The sequence below is a fragment of the Strongylocentrotus purpuratus genome, unplaced genomic scaffold, assembly GCF_000002235.5.
Source record: "Strongylocentrotus purpuratus isolate Spur 01 unplaced genomic scaffold, Spur_5.0 spur5_scaffold_9, whole genome shotgun sequence".
NCBI lineage: Eukaryota > Metazoa > Echinodermata > Echinoidea > Camarodonta > Strongylocentrotidae > Strongylocentrotus > Strongylocentrotus purpuratus.
The window spans coordinates 13506700-13527523 of NW_022145615.1; the positions used below are offsets into that span (position 1 = coordinate 13506700).

The following is a 20824-nucleotide window of genomic DNA, read 5'->3' on the forward strand; positions in this document are numbered from 1 at the left end:
GATTGTGAATTTATGGGCTCATCTAAATACCTCCATGGCCCGATGTTCGGACCGATTATGTAAAGTATGTCGGGTCGACTATTGGAATTGATACAGGCAAACCTACAGCACTTTTGGTTTATACACAAAAATTAAAAAAAGCTTTTCTACCCTGTATCCGCATAAAACTAGGTCCCGATAAAAGCAAATCGAATTGGCCACTGGAGAGGCGAAAACAGATTATTTTTAGAAAGCGCTAAATGTCATGGCACGAATGGATTACAAAGTAATGTCCGCTCAAGATTTAAACTACATCGATTGTTACCTTCATATTGTTTTGCTAATTATTAAGACGTAAACAATCATACCTACTTATACCCTTTGCCGTATAATAAACCTCCAATGTTTAATAGCTTAACTGTGATCATATCGCTTTGTCATTCATGAAAACGGAGACAATTGTGCATAATAACTTAGGAATTATATATTTTGTAAAGACTAAACATAACATCCTTTCTTCCCCCCTAAAAAAAGGAATAATGATAAATACATACATAAATAAATAAATAAATAAATGTCAATTTAATGGATACAGGTTTTAAGTATACAAATTACCAACATGTGTTTTGCTCATGATGTAAAGGTTGGATGTAGCTATACTGTATTCACAATAAAAACCTTCAAAACAAAATTCCACAAAGATATATTGCAGCTCAAATCCAGCCTTAGCTTAGTGACCAGTAAAACGTTTCGTTGCGTAGACTAGTTCACGGACGCGTACACTCTCGCATATATTGGTTCAGTTTTATGTATCATTTATTGTCTTCATACTCCTTATTCGTATACCTTTAGAACGCCAGGTGATTTATTATTATTTAAATAAAAAAAAACTTTTTAAAGGTTGATTGTGTACATTCTAGCTATACACAAATCATTTTGTCAGATAATTGGTACACTTAAGTGTTTAAAGCACACGAGCATTATGACACTTCCACATAGCCTATACATCTACGCCTCTACATATAACTAACATCGTTCATCTAGAATGTAATACGCACATAATATCAAACTACCATTTCTAAAAGCAGAGTTGGAGAAGTATGACGATTCTTCTTTGGATTATCCTCATATCTCGACCGCTGGGGCGTCTCGTATAAGATGCAAAGACTCCCCTTTAGCTTTTCTGCTACTAATTTTATGTGGATGATGGACTTCTATAGTGAGATAGTAGACCCATCCTCCTATCGGGCCCCCGACCAAGGGTACAAACAGCGGTATCCACCAAAAATGGTCACCAGATGGACTGAAAGAGAAGTAGAATTAAAACACATTACTATGAATATGTATGCTATAAGATTGGCTCAAATGCGTCGATAGAGGGAGCGGTGTCGTATCAATATTTACCACTCCATACACAGGAGAAAACCGGTACTGTTTACAAAAACTCTAAGTTGAACTCATCTTTAAGTTGGACTTAACAATTATAGACAGCCTTTAGTATTTTTGAAAATATTTTGGGAAAGTTATTTTAAAAGGCATAAATTGATGATTCAAATCATTCATATGATCTATTATCAAAGATCTCATGTTCCTGATGTGGAATTTAAGAAAAGTTTGAAATATTTGAATTTTTGCTTTTGAATATTATTTCAAGGCTACAAATGGCTCTCCATAATTTTTAAGTCAAACTTAGAGTTAAGTGTGAAACATCCCCCTGTTAGGATAACAAAGGCCTTTGTGTTAGTTATTGCCACATTCCTTCACGGTGACCATATGGTAGGAATACTGCCCAGGGAGTGGAGATGGTGCACATCGTGCGTAAATGGGTCCGATGATCGAGTAAATATACTGATTTTGTAAAGCGCTTAGAGACGATGTTTCGTACTAAGCGCTTTATAAATCCAGCTTGTTATTGTTATCATTAGTTATCATCAATCTTCCCTAAAGAATGTATGTTCACTGATATGGACGTAGATACGAATAGATTGGTGTTATCATTTTGTCCCATTCGATGATTATGATTAGATTTCATACGTTAATATCATTCAAGTTACATGGCTCTTAGATCGGCGTCACAAAGACCTGGTCAATATGAATAAGTTGATGTAAAACAATATGAAATACTCATTTTGGAATTCGTCAATCAGGTATTAAGGGTTATTGTAGAGGAGTGAAGAAGGGGAATTAAAGGTAACATACTGTTTCATCGATAATGGCACTTGAGTTGAGTATGAACTGCACACAAGTTGACGTGTTGATAGCAATGTTTGAAATGATTCATCATACAAAAGTAACAAAATAAAAAGCACTTCAGACATATCCACTGCTGTGGCGGTCCGCAACTTCTTGGTTCACGCTTTCGCAGTGGTCTGTTCTCTCTGTTTCTGTTAATCAGAGAGAAAAAATATTGCACCAAACAATAGAGGGCGCATTGCAATGAAATGGCAGTCTTAAATGTGATATTTATTATTGGGAGATAAGAAACTTGATCAAGTTGTTGACTGACTCTCCCATGACCACATTTTGTCTAACAGTGCCGTTATTGGCAGTCTCCAGGCCCAAAAGATATGATCTGGTTGTAAAATGTCGATAAAAAACCTATCATAAAACAAAGTGAGTGGTTGGTTCCAGACAATTTGAAAGGGGGAGGCGGGGAGGGGCAAACACATTAACACAACATCTACCAAATATTCACTCACGTCACCCAGATGTCCTTTCCGTATCCAGCACAAGCGGTGAACAGTCTCGGGCTGAAATCCCTTGCAGGGTTGACCGCTGCACCCGCGTTGTAGCCGTATGCTATATTAACGACGAGAAGAAGTAGACCTACTGCTATTGGTTCAAGCCCCGCAGGTGGTTTGATGTTGTGTTTATCAAAGATGGCGAAAATACCGCCAACGAGAAGGGCCGAACCCACAAGCTGTATAAAATAGCAAATAACATAATTTAAGCACCCAAAATAACAATTGTTTTCGATATATTGCTAGTGTATTATTTGTTTGGAGCTATCTGTGGTAATCATGATGTAACATATCGGCAGGAAGCTAAACAGACCTACGCAATATAATTGCATAATGTGATATTAATAATAATAATAATAATAATAATAGTTTTTTTCTTGAATAGCACATAATACGTTATGAAATAACATCTCTATGCGCTTTCGAAAGAGATTTGGAAATTAGTTCCATAGCTTAAGCTCCGGCAGCCGTTATCAGCGCACAATGCATGTCAAGCAATAATCCTACCAGGTGCTCATTTACCACACCTGGGTTGAGTGTGGCAAATGTAGATCAATGTTTTGCCAAAGGACATTAGTGCAGCGATGGGACTCGAACCGCGGACCTTATGATTGACAGTCCGGTGACGTATTCACTCGACCACAGTTTATAGATATAGGCATATATATATTTACATATTTCTTGAAACATCGAATTTTCCTATTAATGGGCTGATAGCATTATTGTAGGTCATCGCTTGTTAGGTAGCCTCATTCGGTTTAAGAATTGTACGCATATCAACTAAGATGGCGCTTGACATAATATACATGTATGATATATAATATATCGGGTTTACAGTAAGTGCAGTTGTTAGGCATTAATGATGATTAAAGACGAGTGATCTCTCCACAAATAATGTCTCTTTTTGAAGCATTCAGAAAAAAGAGGTGAAGGAGAAAAAAGAGAAGAAGGAGGAGTAAAAAAGAAATTACCATCTCAATTGATTTTTACACCAGGATTTACTTAAAGGTAACGCAAAGTTTTGTGAATTTTTAAAAATTGGATTGATAGTAATTCTTTAATATGTTGTTTTATTTATCTTATAAGTACTATAACATTTAGGCCTTAAAACACTTCTGCTTTCGAGAAATTGAATAGTACAAAATAAACCGGACGGGTGCTCCCTCTAAATTTCAAATATTTTAAATAGTGCCTATAAAGGCCACTCCACGATAGCTGCGACCATGAAAATCTCAGAATATGCAGTTCTGATATATAGTTTCCAAACGGGAATAGCAAATAAATCCATTGTAGTCAAGAAACATTGTTCTAAAGCTTAATTAATATCAGTCTTGAGAGGGCGCTATACAACATAAAGAGTTTATTATTTACAATTTCAACACTTTAGACTCAATTTCAACCGCGACAACGATCATTGAATATTGTAAGATCGCATATGCTTCTAATATGTTCATTTGAACCGAATTCATGACCCCATACCAAAACTTTGTATTACCTTTAAGGGGGAGAACAAAACTTGTTCAAAGCATTGATTTTACCACAGAACACGATTACCACAATCTATATCTTGTAATCCGCCTGTTGCATAGTATAATAATAGGCAGTATAGATTCCGGATGATACAAGAATGCAACCGTGTGGCTATAATGTGTGATTTCTTACCTGGTCCATGACTCCTCCTGGTACACTTAGGAAAGATTCGGGGTATCCATTGGGGTATGTGGCAAAGATTACTGCGGTGGCTAGAGATCGATTAGAAGGCCCTCCTTCAAAACTGTTGATACCATCTAAACAAATAAATACAATTCAGGATGATAGTGCTTACAATTTAACATTGCTGTCACTATCTCGCGGAGGTTGATGTTTGTTGAAAATCAAGTAAGATCAAAAAAGCAATTTATACTTTAACGTTTCATAGCATATAGCCACCTGTTGATAAAGAACAATACGTTTAAATTGTTCAGATATTGAATACCACTAATGATATTAATAACAATTACATATATAGGGCGCTTAATACAGGCGATTTTATTAAAGCGCACAAATGCCTAATGTTTACTCATCGCCCCAAATAGCGTTGTATTCCCAATGCCTAAGTAGGGCCTACAAGATTCACTTACGCACATGAAAGAAATGTCCGGTAGAGATGGAGGAAAGGGAGGAAATCCCTCTTTACATATTTTGTTGCTTGCTTGTTTTCCCTATATCAGTCTTTTAAACCCCAAACCTGTAACTTATTAAGATAATCTATTGACAGTTTACCTCAAAAGGAATGTCAATGGTTTGTTAGATTTCTCTTAAAAAATCATCACAGTGATAAGTGATGGGGTGCCATTTATCGACAGAGCTAGGGAAAGTTTTGTTTTTGTTAAAGACAGAGAAAACACAACTTTTATTTGTTAATTAGCCTATACTCTATTCTGATGTACACGTAAATTAAGTGAAGTGCTCAAGGCCTGGGTAAATGGCAATTGTTTTTGCCTTTCTCTTCCTCTACCACTATATATACTACCGCTTCTTCTTCTGCTGCTGCTACTACTACTACTACTACTACTACTACTACTACTACTACTACTACTACTATTACTATTACAACTTCTACTATTTTTTTTTTTTTTTACTAATGCTATTAACGGTGAACAACAGAAGGACAACAAGAAGAACAAGAACAAGACAATTATGCCGATAAAATTGTTTGATGATGATGTTGATGACGATGATGATGATGATACAAATAATAATGATAGTAATAATAACAACGATAACAACCACAAATATTAATAATAGAAAATTATATTTAAACATGGTAAAGAGAGAGGCTTAAGAGAAGGAAGTCAATCTTACCTAGGTAGATACCATAGACTACAGCAGCACCAAGGAAAGCACCGATAAACTGAGCAAACCAGTAGACAGGCAGAGCTAACCATCTCAGACGGCCAAGGCTACACATCGAGAGAGTTACGGCCGGATTTATGTGACCACCTGCATGTTAACATATCAATAGTTATCAAATATATCTACCTGTACCCTTATATATATTAAAGGGATTGGATATATTTGTCTCAGATTCTAAACAAAATCCTGGATTTAGCTCATGCTGTATTCATAATTATAAACCTTTCGAACAGTCAGGAATCCCATGACTTTTACAAGCCGATCGCCTGTCTGATTATCGAGATATTTATGATAGGAATTCGAAATGTTAAAACCCCGTTTCCGAACTGTTTTTTATAACACTACAGTTAATAAGGTACGGCCATTCCACCCTCCCTCACCCCCTCCACATCCGTCATAGGTCTCCCTTACCTGACACTCCCCCGGTCATGTAAATACACACGGTGACAGCAAGAGAGGCACCAATGTTAAGTGACAGAGCACCACCCGCTGCTCCACGGCTCAGAACGGTTCTTGCTACAGCGCCATCTGTAATAAACTTGATTATAGTGAAAACATATTTATGAATCTGGGTAAAGATCTCAACTATCGCTATGTACATCACATCTAAAAATGTTATTTCAAATATTAATCTCCACATATTGTGCGGGAACACCTTTGTATATTGTTGAAGGCCCTTGGCAATAATATAAAAGGTCCTGGGAGAGTGTTTCACTAAGATCCAAAGCTGAACTTATCTTTTAGTTGGACTTAAAAATTATGGAAAGCCGATAGCATCTTTGAAAATATTTATATTTATATTTATTTTAAAAGGCATTAATGTTGATTAAAACCATTCATATTTCCAATTATCAAGTAGATTTCATGTTCTTGATGTGGAATCTGAAAAGTATAAAATACTTCGACTTAGGATCCTTGTGAAACACCCCCCCCCCCCCCGGGCTCCATTTCCGGTGCTTACATCCGTGCACAAGGTATAAATACTCACATGTCATGTCATGTAACAGGGGTCAGTAATTGCTTGGCCTTAAGGAAGGTCATAATTACCACTGATGAGGCAACCTTATGTAATAAGACCCCATCCCCCTTCTTCTTCTTCTTCTTCTTCTTCTTCTTCTTCTCAGTAGTGTTACTAGTAGTGTTATCTTCATCATCATCATCATCATCATCATCATCATCATCATCACCATAAGTGTTATTATTGTTGAATACTCATATTAAGACTATCATTAATTAAGACAGAATGGGAATTTTCATCTTCAATATCAAACTTTTTTTAATTTGTTTTTTTTGGGTATTCTAGGATAACATAAAAGCCAACTGGCTATTTACAATCATGTACATGAATGCAAAATGACAAAAACATCATGTAGTCTACTACAACTCAAATATATATTTTTAATGGAGGCTTAACTTGTCATGCTTAGCTGCAATTACATATTCAGATTTAGACTTAATTTTATCAAAGATATAAGACCATGATAATTCGGTTTCTCTTTCTTAAATTTGCAGCAGTGTATGTAGATTATGGTACCATAAGCTATCTAATCTGTGCATTTCCAGCAGATTATAATTAGACAGCAATCTTGATCTCTATGCGTACCACACCCTTATAATCTCTGCGAGTTGCATATTCAATCCTTTCAAAATATGTTCAGTGGCATGGGCTCTAAATAAAATTTCTTGATCTGAGTGAAATTCAGACAGACTGATTATTTATATTTGTTTCCAAGGACTATCAAATTCTTCATTCAGTAAATACCTCGACCAAATAAGTTTGTGCAAACTTGCAAAAGATCTAATATATATATCATGTTTAAAGCTTATCTGCCATAGTTTACAGGAGGGATTAGATCGCCCTGCAAGGTCACTGGACAGGTGGTTATCTCATCAACTCAGCTCTCAGTCAACATAAGAAAAAGAGGATCATGGGGGACCAATGGTCACCGATTAGGCATTGTTTGTTATATAGAGGGCGCAAGTAGCTACAAGTAGTGCAGTGGGCCTTTAAACCACAATCAGCTTAATCATTATATAACAAATTGCGTTTTACTCTACCATTCCCTCCAGACCATCTGAACCTAAAAATTACAGTTTCCAACTTTTACAAAAACTTTCAGGAATATTGATACAAAGTGTCATGAACAAAAATAAAAATCGGGTAAATATAAGAGACTTGAGAACCTTAAACTTTCCTATAGGAGATAGGCTTCTTGAGCGCCAACAGTTCAATAGTTGTTCAATTTTGCATAGTCTTTCATTAAAGGGATATTTGAGTTCTGTTGCAGAGTGCGCTACACAAAATAATTTTGTTGTGAGATACTGAAAAAATGAGTGTCAAATTTGAAAGAACTTAATATTTAAACAAGAAAATCATCTTTGTTTGATCAAAATCGGTTCAGAGACGGCTGAAATATAACGATTTCTAATACTTGTGTACCACCACAAATATTAGATGTTTTGAACAATTTGATGAAAACCGTTGAAAAAAACGAAATAACGCCTTTTACGTCGTATTTCAACCAATGCCGATGTTGGCTTTTTTGTTGGCATTTTCGTGTTGCTTATATTACCTACGATTAGCCGGCTCATGTATTGTAATTTTTAATTAAATAATTAATTAACGGTCACCATGTTTTTTGGAAAGTGGAGCTGAATTGGTATGATCGTATTGGCTAAATTTCACACATTTTGGGGTCTAAAATTACCTTCATAGCAATTTCAGGTTCTAAAAGGGCACTAGAAATGTCAAAGATACGGATAAAAGCAATAACTATGCACTTTGAAGGCATTTGGGGTCTGAAAACGGAACTCAACTATCTCTTTAAAGTTCATATCTAAACCTAATGAAAACTGGATACCCAATCAAGAAATTTTGGACTGTTTCCAAACAAGACCCTTTTGGCCATACGGTTTTTTCAAGTGAGCCTTTTAGGGATCCAAGCCAAATACCTTCACTTTTCAATATACACTGTTGGTCATAAAGGTGGAAAACAATTTTTTATTCCAATTTATGGAATGATTTTGATAATGATTTATTTATAATAGGTCTAGATAATAGAATTCATTAAAACTCAGTCAATTCAGTCAAAACTGACATTAATGAGGATTAATGCCTCACAAAAGCGCACTTATATCACATTGACACGGTTTTGATCCTGGGGCCTCACAGTTACGAGGCTTTTGCTTTGCCACTGAATCATGACTGTACGCAGTGGGGGCTAGGGTAGGGGGGAACCCTAAAAATAAAAAAATAATAAAAAAATAAAATGCAATAGATTATCAATGATTCATTGCAATTCCCTCTGATCCTCAACAAAAAAAAATCCTCTGTGTGGCCTTGCCTCGAACCATAATGCATAGCCGTACAGAGAATTTTTTTCTGTTGGGGACCGGGTGAAAGTAAAATGAATTATTGATAATATAGTGCATTTACTTTGTGTTCAGCGAATACGCGCAAGTCATTCTTGGCGCTCAGTCGCTTTTCATTTTACACGTATACCAAAAAACATCGCATCTTTGTTTTTCTTGCGGCGGTACCTGGACAAGCCTCTATACATGAATTGTTATCCCTGACAATAATTGTTTAAATGATTTAACAAGGTCCTTCCACATCGAGTAACGCAACTTCCTTCGTAAATTAACGCCCAAACGGATACAACACGTCGGATGTATGACACTATGACACTGCTATTACAGTGCCAAACAGGCATATAACCTATTTATATCGTAACACATAGACATGTATCACGATGACTCAACTATATTTATATCGGATCACTCTTCAATGTTTACAAATGCAAGTCTGTTCGAGTTTGGAATTGGTCGATTTTGTTATTGTGAAGAAAAAAGACTGAATCATGAGTTATAAAATCTCTAAAATCGATGGAATCCGGCGTTTAACCTCGGTGATAACTTGTTATGTTAACTGCGATTTCATTGAAGCAATTATATTTTCTGCTGAGAGCCAAAAGGGTATTACAACTCACACTTTTACTCAAAGTTAACGTCTTTCTGGCTCTCAACAAACGATACCTTGGTTCGGTAGAGTATGATAAGTGCCTAGGTGGTGTGAAATACAAGTTAAATCTGGTCCCCATTAATATTATTCTGAATAATTTTTTCATGAAAGGCGAATGAAAATACAACATACTCCCTGGTATTATGCATCATAGTACCTACTTTTCTTATCCTAGTAATAAACCTTCCATTAATTTGGGTTCCTCTACCTTTAATCTTTTGTTTAAAAACAAGACTCACGAGCATTTTGTACGTTTTGCAAAATTAGACCCTTGAGTGCAGCCTCTCTGAAATGACCAAGGACATTCTTTCACTTTATTTATAGAACGCTCATGAACACACAATTTTTTGTGCGCTATATTTAAGAAGAAAATCACTGACAATCAAAGAACAGAATTATGATTGTTATCATTTCGATATAAAACTCGACAATGATATCTTGGGCGCTTCTCATAAATTCATTAAATGTAAAAAAAAAAAACATCCCTCCTACCGACTAACAAAATAGTCTACAACTATGAATTATCGATAATTGATTGCATTTTTTATTTTTTTTTATTTATTTGTCGGGGCTTCCCCCTATTCTAAGCCCCCGCTGTGTACAGTCATGATTCAGTGACAAAGCAATGGCCTCGTTAATGTGAGGTTCCATGATCAAAACAATGTCGATGTGCTATATCAGTGCCCTTTTGTGAGGCATTAATCCTCATTTCTGTGAGTTATGACTTAAGGACGTAGGTCCCCTAGTTGTCAAGCATAGTAACACACACATTCTTTAGCAGTCACCCAAAACAAACACTCACATATTATTATTTAACATAATCTGAGAATGTACTATCTAGATCTATGAGGACTAAATTATTGTCAAAATCATTCCATAAATTGGGTTAACAACAAATATTCCACCTTTATGACCAACAGTGTATGTACGTATGTATGCTTGTATGTAAGTATAAGTGTGTGCGTGTGAGTTTTTTTTTTTTTTTTTTTTTTTTGGGGGGGGGGGGGGGGGGGTGTAAGTACTTACTGAAGAAAGCCATTAACAAAAAATACATTTTTTTTTCTCCAAAACTAAATGAACTGAATCCAGAACTGGATTCATGTTTACAGCGACCGGATGAAGATGATATACCAATCGTTTGCGAATTACAAATATATCAGTAAAACTAGGAATACAATGACAAACTTTTAATCAGATCTTTGTTATATGGCTAATGGTCTACACAGCCGGAAAACGATTGGCTTGTTTTATGATGGTAAAGCAGGTCATTATGGTTTGTTCCTTAGAGTATGCATATAGTATTTGTTTAAAGAGCCGTTGCCAAGAAAGTATGAAATATAGACATATATAGATGTATACTGCCGTAGGTTACGTTTAGGTTCCGTAGTGCGTGGTATTAAAATTTGTTTGAAATGTTAAATGGTTATTTATGTAGTGTTGACAAATTTGTTCCACAGATTCTTCAGATTTGTTGCTTCTTTTGTATACAAGGCTTAGGGGGCATACAGCAATTAAATGATTAAGTGATTAATGGCATACGCAAACGTTTACAAAACAAGCGCTTGTCGCCTGAAATAAACTTTTCTTTAAGAGAACAAAGATGTTGCATAATTCAAAGAGAACATCCGTTTGATACACTCCAATAGGTCTATTTATGCACTTGGAGTATCTCTACACACAATAGAATTGATTAATGAATGAATCACGCGACACTTTTTAAATCACCCCTTCCCCCACACCCCTAAACCACCCCTTCCCCCCATAAATGAATCCCCTCCTGTCGAGGGTCTTAGGATTAGCGCAAAATGGCATCATTATAGATGGCTGGTCGCTCCCAGATTACGCGGTTGAATTTTAGGCCCCCTTCACCGTCTTTCTAAGAAGCAACATGTAAATATCTTGCCAATAATATCATTCTTATTTTGTCAGAATCATAGAATATCATCGATAAAATGACAATACAAACATACAAAACAACCTATGAACATGTTCAATCCTTATCACATTAGTATGGGGCACGAACAAAACGTTACAAACAATCAGTAATTTGTAAACGTAGAACAGCGGGTATAGGTTGTTACATGCTTAGATCCACCTGTATATCTACCATTTGGAAATTCTCGGAACAGGATGAACTTAGGGGAAAAGGTCAACTTACCACCAACATGAAAGTTCCAAAAAGTTCGGATAGAAATACCCTCATCCACCAGTTACCGATGTGAAGCCTTTCTTTGAAAGGTGTGTCCCTCGCCATTTTGGCGTATCCTTCCACGAGAGCGTTAAACAACCGATTGAGAGATAGAATGCAATGTAACGTTCATTTTATTTCCCCTTACATTGTTGATTAGTTAAGCGCTTCCAGAAATACAAGTCAGACTGTGAATAGAGTCACGTGTGCTTGGTAGTATCAATTGGGCACGCATGTGCTTTATGGAAAGTGCACATAACCTTTCACAGACTAAAATTGATCGGGTAGTTGTAGTGGAATTTAAATGGTTCCTCACGTTGTAAAAAGTTTCTAAGTTTATACAATTTTTTTGTTACCCCTTTCCTTTTTAGATATTTCAGTATAAATATTAATCGCAGACTGTATCACATGATCGGACGGTAATCGCCTCGGGGCCTATTTTTGCCGATAAACGTCGAAGTGAAAGACACGTCGATGCCTGACGTATTCGGGTTTTGTGTATATTAAGTATGCGACGCGTTCCCTGTAGAATAATTATAACAGACAAGTGATACATATATTTTGAATACTTTTTGATCATTTTTTTTGTTCATTAAATACGAAGACAAAAATGATGGTTTCAACTTATCCATGATTAATTGGTCATAATTATGCAAATTAATATATTTCGCTGTAGGTAACTTGATCATGTGAAGGTGTTGTAATCTAGGTAAGAAAGGGCATTCCACCAGATCGTTTCAGGGCATATTTCAAAATAAAAGCGCCCCAAGATCATGATGGTGTTTTTTCTCCTCCGTTTGTACTTTATTTGAAATGTATATATAACATGGGAAATATAAAAATAAATGAAATGAAATGAAATGAAATGTATTCCAGCATTACTACCGCTACTACTTCTACTATTGACCGAAGCTTCATTCTCTTCTGTAGGTTCTTGATCTACTGAGACTATATCATGCTAAGTATGACTGCCGGTTCGAATCCTGACACGGTACTAATATCCTTTGGCAAAGTACTTGTTACTCTCCCAGGTGTTAAATGGGTACCCGGTATGATGCGACCGTCATTGTTAGTCAAACAGTTTTTTAGCGTCAAGTAACGCCTGGCTGGAATGCTCCCCAGGGATTGTAGATTGTGCACACAGTGTGTGCGGGCAAGCACTGAATTCAATGACCTAGGTAATAATATATTTGTAAAGCGCTTAGAGACATTGTATTAAGCTATATATAAAAGCTAAATATTATTATTATTATTATAATTAAGTTTATTCATTTCCATGAAAATCACATTACAAAAACACATACATTTTCAAAAGGTACTGTAAACAACATGCAAAATCGTTAACTAGAATATACATAAGTACATTAAAATATTAAACAATAATGGAAAAAGGGAAGTTATAAAAACCCAAATAAATAAGTTTGTTGAGATGTCTCCCCGAAAATAATTAAACAAAATGTGATGGACATAATACAGATTTGAAATTACATAAACTTATTTTGCCCCAAAGAAAACTCGTTTAAAGGTAAAGACCAGTATTGGAAACGCCCCAATTTCAAAAAATGAAATGGAAGCTCTCATTACCAATCATGTGAAAGAATATGTTTTGACTAATACATGATGATAAAAAATTTGCCGGGAAACCGCCTACTAATTCATATATTTGGTAAATTTGTTTCTCTCATGGTCTGTGAGAGATATAGGGTAGTCCCATATACATCTTTCTGTGTATAGTGCTTGTAACTTTACAAAGAAAGGGCCAAATTTCTTATCATTTTGATGATTCCAGAACCTTCCAGATGCTAGATGCTGGATGATCAACCTTTTCTGATTGATTCCACAACGTTTCTTTCACAATGCAATCGCATGACCATAACTGGTCTTTACCTTTAACAACTGAAACGAAAAAGAAAAAAATACAAGCCCTACAAATACACACATACACACACATATATAAGTGAAAAAGTATTCTACTCTAAATCACATGTAATTAGATGCTGCTTTACACTTTGTATATGGGGTAGGTCCATAAATATCAGTTTAATGTTTTATTAAATAAAGAATTCCCCGTACCAGACGGTTATTATTGTCTATTCTACTTTTCTCGCCGTTGTTTTTCATTATAAGAAGTATAAGATTTAAGAAGTACACTGGGGGTCAAAGAATCAAAGGATGAACATTCGGGATTCTTCTCAGCTCTAAAGATGCAGGTTTGGTGGTCAACAAAGTATTCCTTGTTTGTGCACTACCGCCATCTACCGACGAATATCTTCATATTTTTCTTCTTCGGGGCAGCGCCAGGAGCGTCACGTTGTGACGGACATGAGCGCTATATAAGAAGCCACCATTATTATTATTATTACAAATAAAATAAAAAAATGCTGGATCGTAGAATTGAGGAAAGAAAAATCAGCATAAGAATATGGCATATTTCATTTCCAAAAATGGGATAATTTTACAGACAACAGTGAACAAAAACAAAGAAAGGGAGGCGCCAGTGCCACTTCAAACTTTGTCGACGGCGAATTCCATTTCTAAAATATCGATTTTATATCGAAATTCTAGCATTTTTACATGAAAAGGTTAACTAGACCATTATCTGTTGTAGACATCCCGGAGATGTGATTCATAGTGAGTTCTAAGAAATGTAGTGAAAAGTATGAAATGTCCGTTTGCGTTCAGGGTAAAACAAAATCGATACTCCCGATCAATGATTATTCTTAACATCTGTTGCGGTATTAAATGAGATAAGCCACGAGACTGCAGGCTCGTGGCTTAGTTTGCCTTATACTCTTCTAATATTGACCTGCCACGGATCTAATTATGTGTGTCAAACATCTGCAAATTTTATATCATATGTTTTTATTTTGCATTAAACTAGTTTATATGACTCGACGTGACGTCAGATTTAAGGTTGTACTGGCATTTTCCCGTAAATTTGTTCCCCTGGGCATTATTTTCGATTCATTGATCGCTTTCTGCCTTTCCTGAGTTAAATAAAGAATAGGCAATTGTGCTATTCATGTCGCAGTTAAAATATTAACAATGACATCAACAATAATAATAACAAAGTACAAACAATAATGTGATATTAATACAAATAACAATAATATGTCTTGTTTGCCAAGGGTAGCCTCATCGGTATTAAACCGTCCTCCCCGAGGGCCCTGTAATAATATTATTACAACAACCGTACCGTACCAATCTTAGATGGTGTGAAGGAGGCGGACGATAATCGTAAAAAAAGAGGATGAGATTGATGATGGAAATGAAGATAAGCGATGAGGATGGTGATGATTGCGGTGGCGGGATGATGATGATGATGGTGATGATGATGATGATGATGATGATGGTGATGATGATGGTGATGATGATGATGGTGATGATGATGATGATACTGATGATGATGATGCTGATTTCGGTGATGATAATAGTTGAGGTTGAAGTTGAAGACGAAGATGATGGTAATGATTTTGCTAAATAGATGAGGACCATGCTGATGGCGAAGATGAAGATGGTATTGCTGATGATGGTGATGGGGATTAGATGTTTATGAATTTGGTGGTGATTATGATAATGAGGAGGAGGAGTTAACATTGACAGGGTATCATCACATTAGGTTCGCTTGAAATTCTTATTAGAACAACGGTCACTAAGATTGGATTTTATAATTATAATCGCCTAGCTCATGTCGTTTGGACCGGGTTTTATGTAGCCAATTAGTGAATTCGTAATACTCATACCACTCGACCGAAGGTTCGTCATACTGACCGCACCAACAGAAACATCGGTCTCGTGAATCTTCTTCTCCCATGATGGTTCAACTGACCGAAAGAAAGTCGGTCTCGAATGCCATCTTGCACCACGTCAGAAAATCTTTTGTTAGGCATAAGGCAGGCAGTGATTATATAAATTATCTTTCGGAAACATTAACATAAATGGGGGGAAAATCGCACAAATTACAACATAGTCTGTATTCAATGTTTTAAAAAACAACGGGTAAGCTAGTTGGAACAGAAAGAAAAATGTTCTGTAGCAGTGCTCTTCCGAGCTACAAAGAACGAATATATCGATATTATGATATTGATCATGATAAACGTTCCTGTTTGCATTTCTGGCAGGATGAAATTAAAATCAAACAATATTATCGATTCCATTCTTATCTGTATTTACTACCCTGTCACCTCTTTTTTCCTCGGACTGTACGACCGATGTAGCATGTGGTCGCAAACTTCAAATACTTGAACAGCCGACATATGGACCCAGAATCAGCGTGCCTAATACGAAAGGGAATATCTGTTCTTGTCTTTTTGTTTGTTTGTTTTTGTTATCCGGAGGGGGATATATACTGCAAATTAGTCGTAGAGTTATATAAATCTACAGATACAGAATCCAAATCTTCGTGTACGTTTGTGTATTGTGATGCATTTCACATAGTTTTAAAACGTTTATATCATAATTTCCACTTGCAAAGCAAAGTACACACAAATAGACATGTTTTGTAGCCAATAATGTTCAGAAAGTCATTGATAATTTTGTTATTATACCTCATCTAAATCTTTTAAATAATTGATTTCAGAAACAATTTGTTCATGTAACCACAAAATGTGAACCTGAGCATTAAATCATCCTAAGAAAGGCACCGGAGTGTTGGCTCAGTCAGTAGAGCGTCCGCCTCAAAACCGAGAGGTCGTGGGTTCGAACCCCGGCCGCGTCATACCAAAAGACGTTAAAGATGGGAGTTGTTGCTACCTTGTTTGGCGATAATGGATAGAGCAACGTCGATCTGGCGCTGCTCAGTGGCTGCCGTGCTCACGACCAATTGGGAAAAACAGAATTTCCGTTTCGGTTTAATAAAATTTGGAGTGGACTATTAGGCTATTATTATTATTATTATTATTATAACATTTGATAAATAAAAAATGAAAACAAAGGAAGTGTCTTTGTCTTGGGCATATAACAAAGAGATTACACGTAAACAAAAAATAAAATCGAGTTTCATCGTTCTATCTTTAGACCAAATCTTTCATTAAAAAAAATCGGCAACTATTGAACGATTAAAACACAGATTGTTTTTATAAATCAAATCACAATAATTGAAATTTTCTTACAATTGGAGCGAATTACTTTTTCAAACATTAAATTATAACCTGACATGTCAGAGGTGAAAGCTGTGCTTGACTTGATGGTCCTTGTCTGTTTTTGTAAGGAGAAAAGAGTGAAAGTTGGAAAGATAGCCAGATGATGAGTAGAGAAAGAGAGGAGATGGAGAGAATTGAGAAACACATATATAGATGGGACAGAGAGAAGGGCGCTTATAAAAAGAGATTTGCATCAAATTACTGATATTTTGTAGATATCGAACGGGCGATCTGCATCTAAATGGATATGAAATCCAAGCTATCGTTCTTTTCGTTTCACATCTGTCACTCAAAGCCAAATTTCATCGACGCATAATTTAACAGTAAAAGACGAATAACAAGCATCATGTGCAGTTCAGCTAAAGTGGAACATTTTTGTGTTTCTTTGATTTTGTTTTCTTTTTGTTTCTGTAAATGTGACAATGTTAGTCCTCGGGCTCTTCCCATGTATTTTTATAAAATAAAACCGAAATTGAATTCAATTGAACTGAATTGGGTAGGTGTAATTGCTTTTTTGTTTTTGAAATGTGCATACATCAGATTCAATATCTTTCGTATAGGGACCGACAAAAGATGGCAACCCATCAAGTCAAACTACGTTCCGTCAGAGTCGGTTTGGATGCGAAGACACGGAAACTACCGTACTGCTCGACCGGCTCAAAGGTGTCAAAGTGGAATGGGGTTATTAAAGAAACTGACATTAAAGTAGGGCTTTGTGTATAAACCTAATTAGTGGTTTAATAGTGAGAACTGAACAAAATAATACATGGGAATAGTACGTTCAAATATAGACCTTGATTAAAGTCAGGGTAGACATGTGAGAATCAATAAAAACTCACATATTGTGCGTGAGAAGGAACAACAAAAGTCTCAAAATAATATACATATCCTTATAGAACAAATGGATGAAACATTTATTTGGTACAGATTTTTAGACCTGTTCTCAGGCCTTTTAAAGAGGGAAGCCCAATTTTAGATTAAACTAAGCTATGAAGATTCTTATAACTTTAACTCATCTTTAGCAGTAATTAATGCTATATCACTTCACAGATCACGCCTTAATGACTCTGATCGTAACATGTTAAAGAGAAGGTTAAGTTCTGGGAAGAGGTGAAATATAATTTGTGAGCGTTATCATTTTTATTATGCAAGTGTGGAAGAACATCAGATAAGATATGTTCCCTGAAAAGCATGGCTCTTCAAATGCCTTCATATTCTAAATTTGTCATGTAACATCGTAAAACTCGGGGGTAGGATTTTTAAGCCACGTGTTCGTGTAGTCAAATATACATCTTTCTGTGTACAGTGTTTGTGACTATACCAAGACTTGGCCAAATTCCTTATCCTTTTGATGATTCCAGAACCTTGCAATACACACAAATTCTTATATGCTAGATGATCAACCTTTTCTGGTCGATTCCACACCGTTTCTTTCACAATGCAATCGCATGACCAGAACTCAACTTCATCTTTAAGGTTTGCATGGCCATGTACCAGTATTTTGTTTCCTTCAAATTGCCACATGCAATTCTGGCTCGGTGCTCTTCCTTGTAAAGCCAAATAAGATGCGATATTCAGGCGAATGGATTCGTCATCCGTCGTGGTAAATATTTCGTACCCGTCAGTTAATTAGCAAATGTCATCACAATTGTGTCTATCTTAAAGGTAATACAAAGTTTTGGGAAATTTTGAAAATTTGGTGTATAGTGATTCTTTACAATTTTGATATATTTGGATGCCCATGTGGATGTATTATAAGCACTATAAAATTTAGCCCCTAAAACATTTCTGTTTTCGAGAAAAATTGAATATACAAATTTACCGGTGCTCCCGGTAAATTTTTTATAAATTTCAAATAGCGCCTACGGCCTCACAATGGTAGCTGCGACCATGAAAATCTCAGAATATGTAGTTGTGATATATAATTCCCAATTCGGAATAGCTAATCGGTCGATTTTAGTCAAGAAACATTGTTTTATAGCTTAATTAATATATTGACCTTGAGAGGAGCTATACAACATAAAAAGTTAGTTATTTATAATTTCATAACTTTAGACGCGATTTCAACCGCGATAACGATCACTGAATATTGTAGGACAGTATATGCTTCCAATATGTTCATTTGAACCAAACTCATGACCCCATACCAAAACTTTTTATTACCTTTAATAACGACGATTATCAGTCAAAACATGAATGAGAAGTCAGTTAATATTTTTAATAATATAAGACACAGTCTAGAAGAAAACATAAGTCATTTCACGCAAATACTAGAGACACATTTTTGCCATTTCCCCCAAATATTAAAAAGGGAGATTTTGGAAATCACAACAATTTTGTATTTAAGCTCACACATGTATTCTCTTTTTCGCTCTCTCTGTTTCGTTTGTCTTGGATTTTGCTGCTGTTGATTCCCGGTGGCCCCTTCATTTGCAGACTTGTTATATTCACCCAGACAGTCTTCTCTGCAGAACATTTCTAACCTGCAAGGTTTATAAAGTGGCCCCTAGTGCATGGGTGAAAACAATATAATATATTCTTATCAAAACAATTTTGAAAATGTCAACCATGATGAGCAATTGTATGACTCATGACCAAGGGGTGCACCTAGGCCTGGGATTGATTCTGCCGAGAAAAAAAATAAGTGTTTAGGTGTTTAGTAGAAATCTTACCAAGGTATCTTCGTTCATTACTGCTTAACATAAGGCATCTTCACATAATTTTTTCAAAGTGGGGGCTTTAAATTTTGGTGGAACAAGTAAAGCGAGTGTGCTGTGCGGTTTGCTTCGTATCTGGAACGAACGTTTCCGTGATTTACTAAATGGTCAAAGTATCAAATAGGGATACAAAATAATCATATAGCATCAAAAATGCATTTAGTCAATTGTTTTCGGTTTATCGTAATGTTGTTGTCCCTGAATCAATTTAATATTTTGTTTACGTTTCTACCGCTAGTATTTAATTATCAACATTTCTGATGGTAATAGAAAACAACCAAAAACCTTAAAAATAGCGAAACGCTTAAATGAGAATAACGAGTATAACTGCCTAGTATTATTCCGCAAAAGAATAGATATTGATTTCAGAAATAGAATTCAATTTCAAAATGAGATAAGGAACCCCTCTATTTTCATTGTAAGCGATAAACATGTCTGACATAGATACATGAGCATGGAGCAGGCAAACCCCAAATCATTTATTTTGATTATAATGTCTGAGTAGTGGGGTATGTAGAAATAATGGTGACCCGAGAAGAAGTACATCTTAACATTTGATTGTTTTTCTATATCAAAATAGGAGCAAGCAGTCACTGAACCCTCCGTATAGTTTGAGGTCAACACATTCGAGAATCTGTCTTTTGAATTCAAACAACCTGGTTGAGTTCCTTGTCCCCCTAAGTTTTATCGTAACATTCCTCTCATCTAATGCTGATATATATATTTCGTCTGCTTGTTTTATACCTATATGTATATCTCTTTCTACAAGAAATACGACCGAACGTTACTTTGAAATATGTAGTTTACTAGACTAACTTACATCCCTTAAACAAACGTAATTGCATTGTCTTACAATTTTGTAATCAGACGAGATCAATATATAGATTGGTTGTTTATAAGTTGATTACTTAAAATGTAACTTTTTTTAAATTCTAGTGAGAACTACAAATCAAATATTTCAGAGAGATAGAGAGAGAGAGAGAGAGAGAGAGAGGGAGGGAGAGAGAGAAAGGGAGAGAGAGAGAGAGAGAGAGAGAGAGGGAGAGAGAGAAAGAGAGAGAGAGATAAATAGAAACAGAGAACCTCGCTCTACTTTGCTAAATATCCCGGTGGTGATATAAGGATAATTGTTTTCAATAAAG

At 35.7% G+C, this 20824-nt stretch overlaps 1 protein-coding gene across 1 annotated transcript; it reads right to left on the minus strand.

Annotated features, from left to right (window-relative positions):
* Positions 1 to 366: 366 nt before the first annotated feature.
* On the minus strand, positions 367 to 12039 carry LOC584831 (aquaporin-9). The gene is made up of 6 exons (XM_784677.5): positions 11795 to 12039; positions 6027 to 6153; positions 5565 to 5702; positions 4383 to 4507; positions 2679 to 2899; positions 367 to 1282 (listed from the first exon to the last, which is right to left on the minus strand). The coding sequence occupies exons 1-6, from the start codon at positions 11888 to 11890 to the stop codon at positions 1105 to 1107; spliced, it is 885 nt and encodes a 294-aa protein (XP_789770.3). The 5' UTR covers positions 11891 to 12039; the 3' UTR covers positions 367 to 1104.
* Positions 12040 to 20824: the final 8785 nt, after the last annotated feature.

What these genes read in the sequence shown, in the direction of transcription:
- LOC584831 (XM_784677.5), bottom strand. Translation starts at nt 11,890, where the DNA reads ATGGCGAGGGACACACCTTTCAAAGAAAGGCTTCACATCGGTAACTGG. An exon ending in AGTCTATGGTATCTACCTAG is followed by an intron (nt 4,508 to 5,564) that starts GTAAGATTGACT and finishes TTATTTGTTTAG; the next exon opens with ATGGTATCAACAGTTTTGAA. An exon ending in GGAAAGGACATCTGGGTGAC is followed by an intron (nt 1,283 to 2,678) that starts GTGAGTGAATAT and finishes CTTCTCTTTCAG; the next exon opens with TCCATCTGGTGACCATTTTT.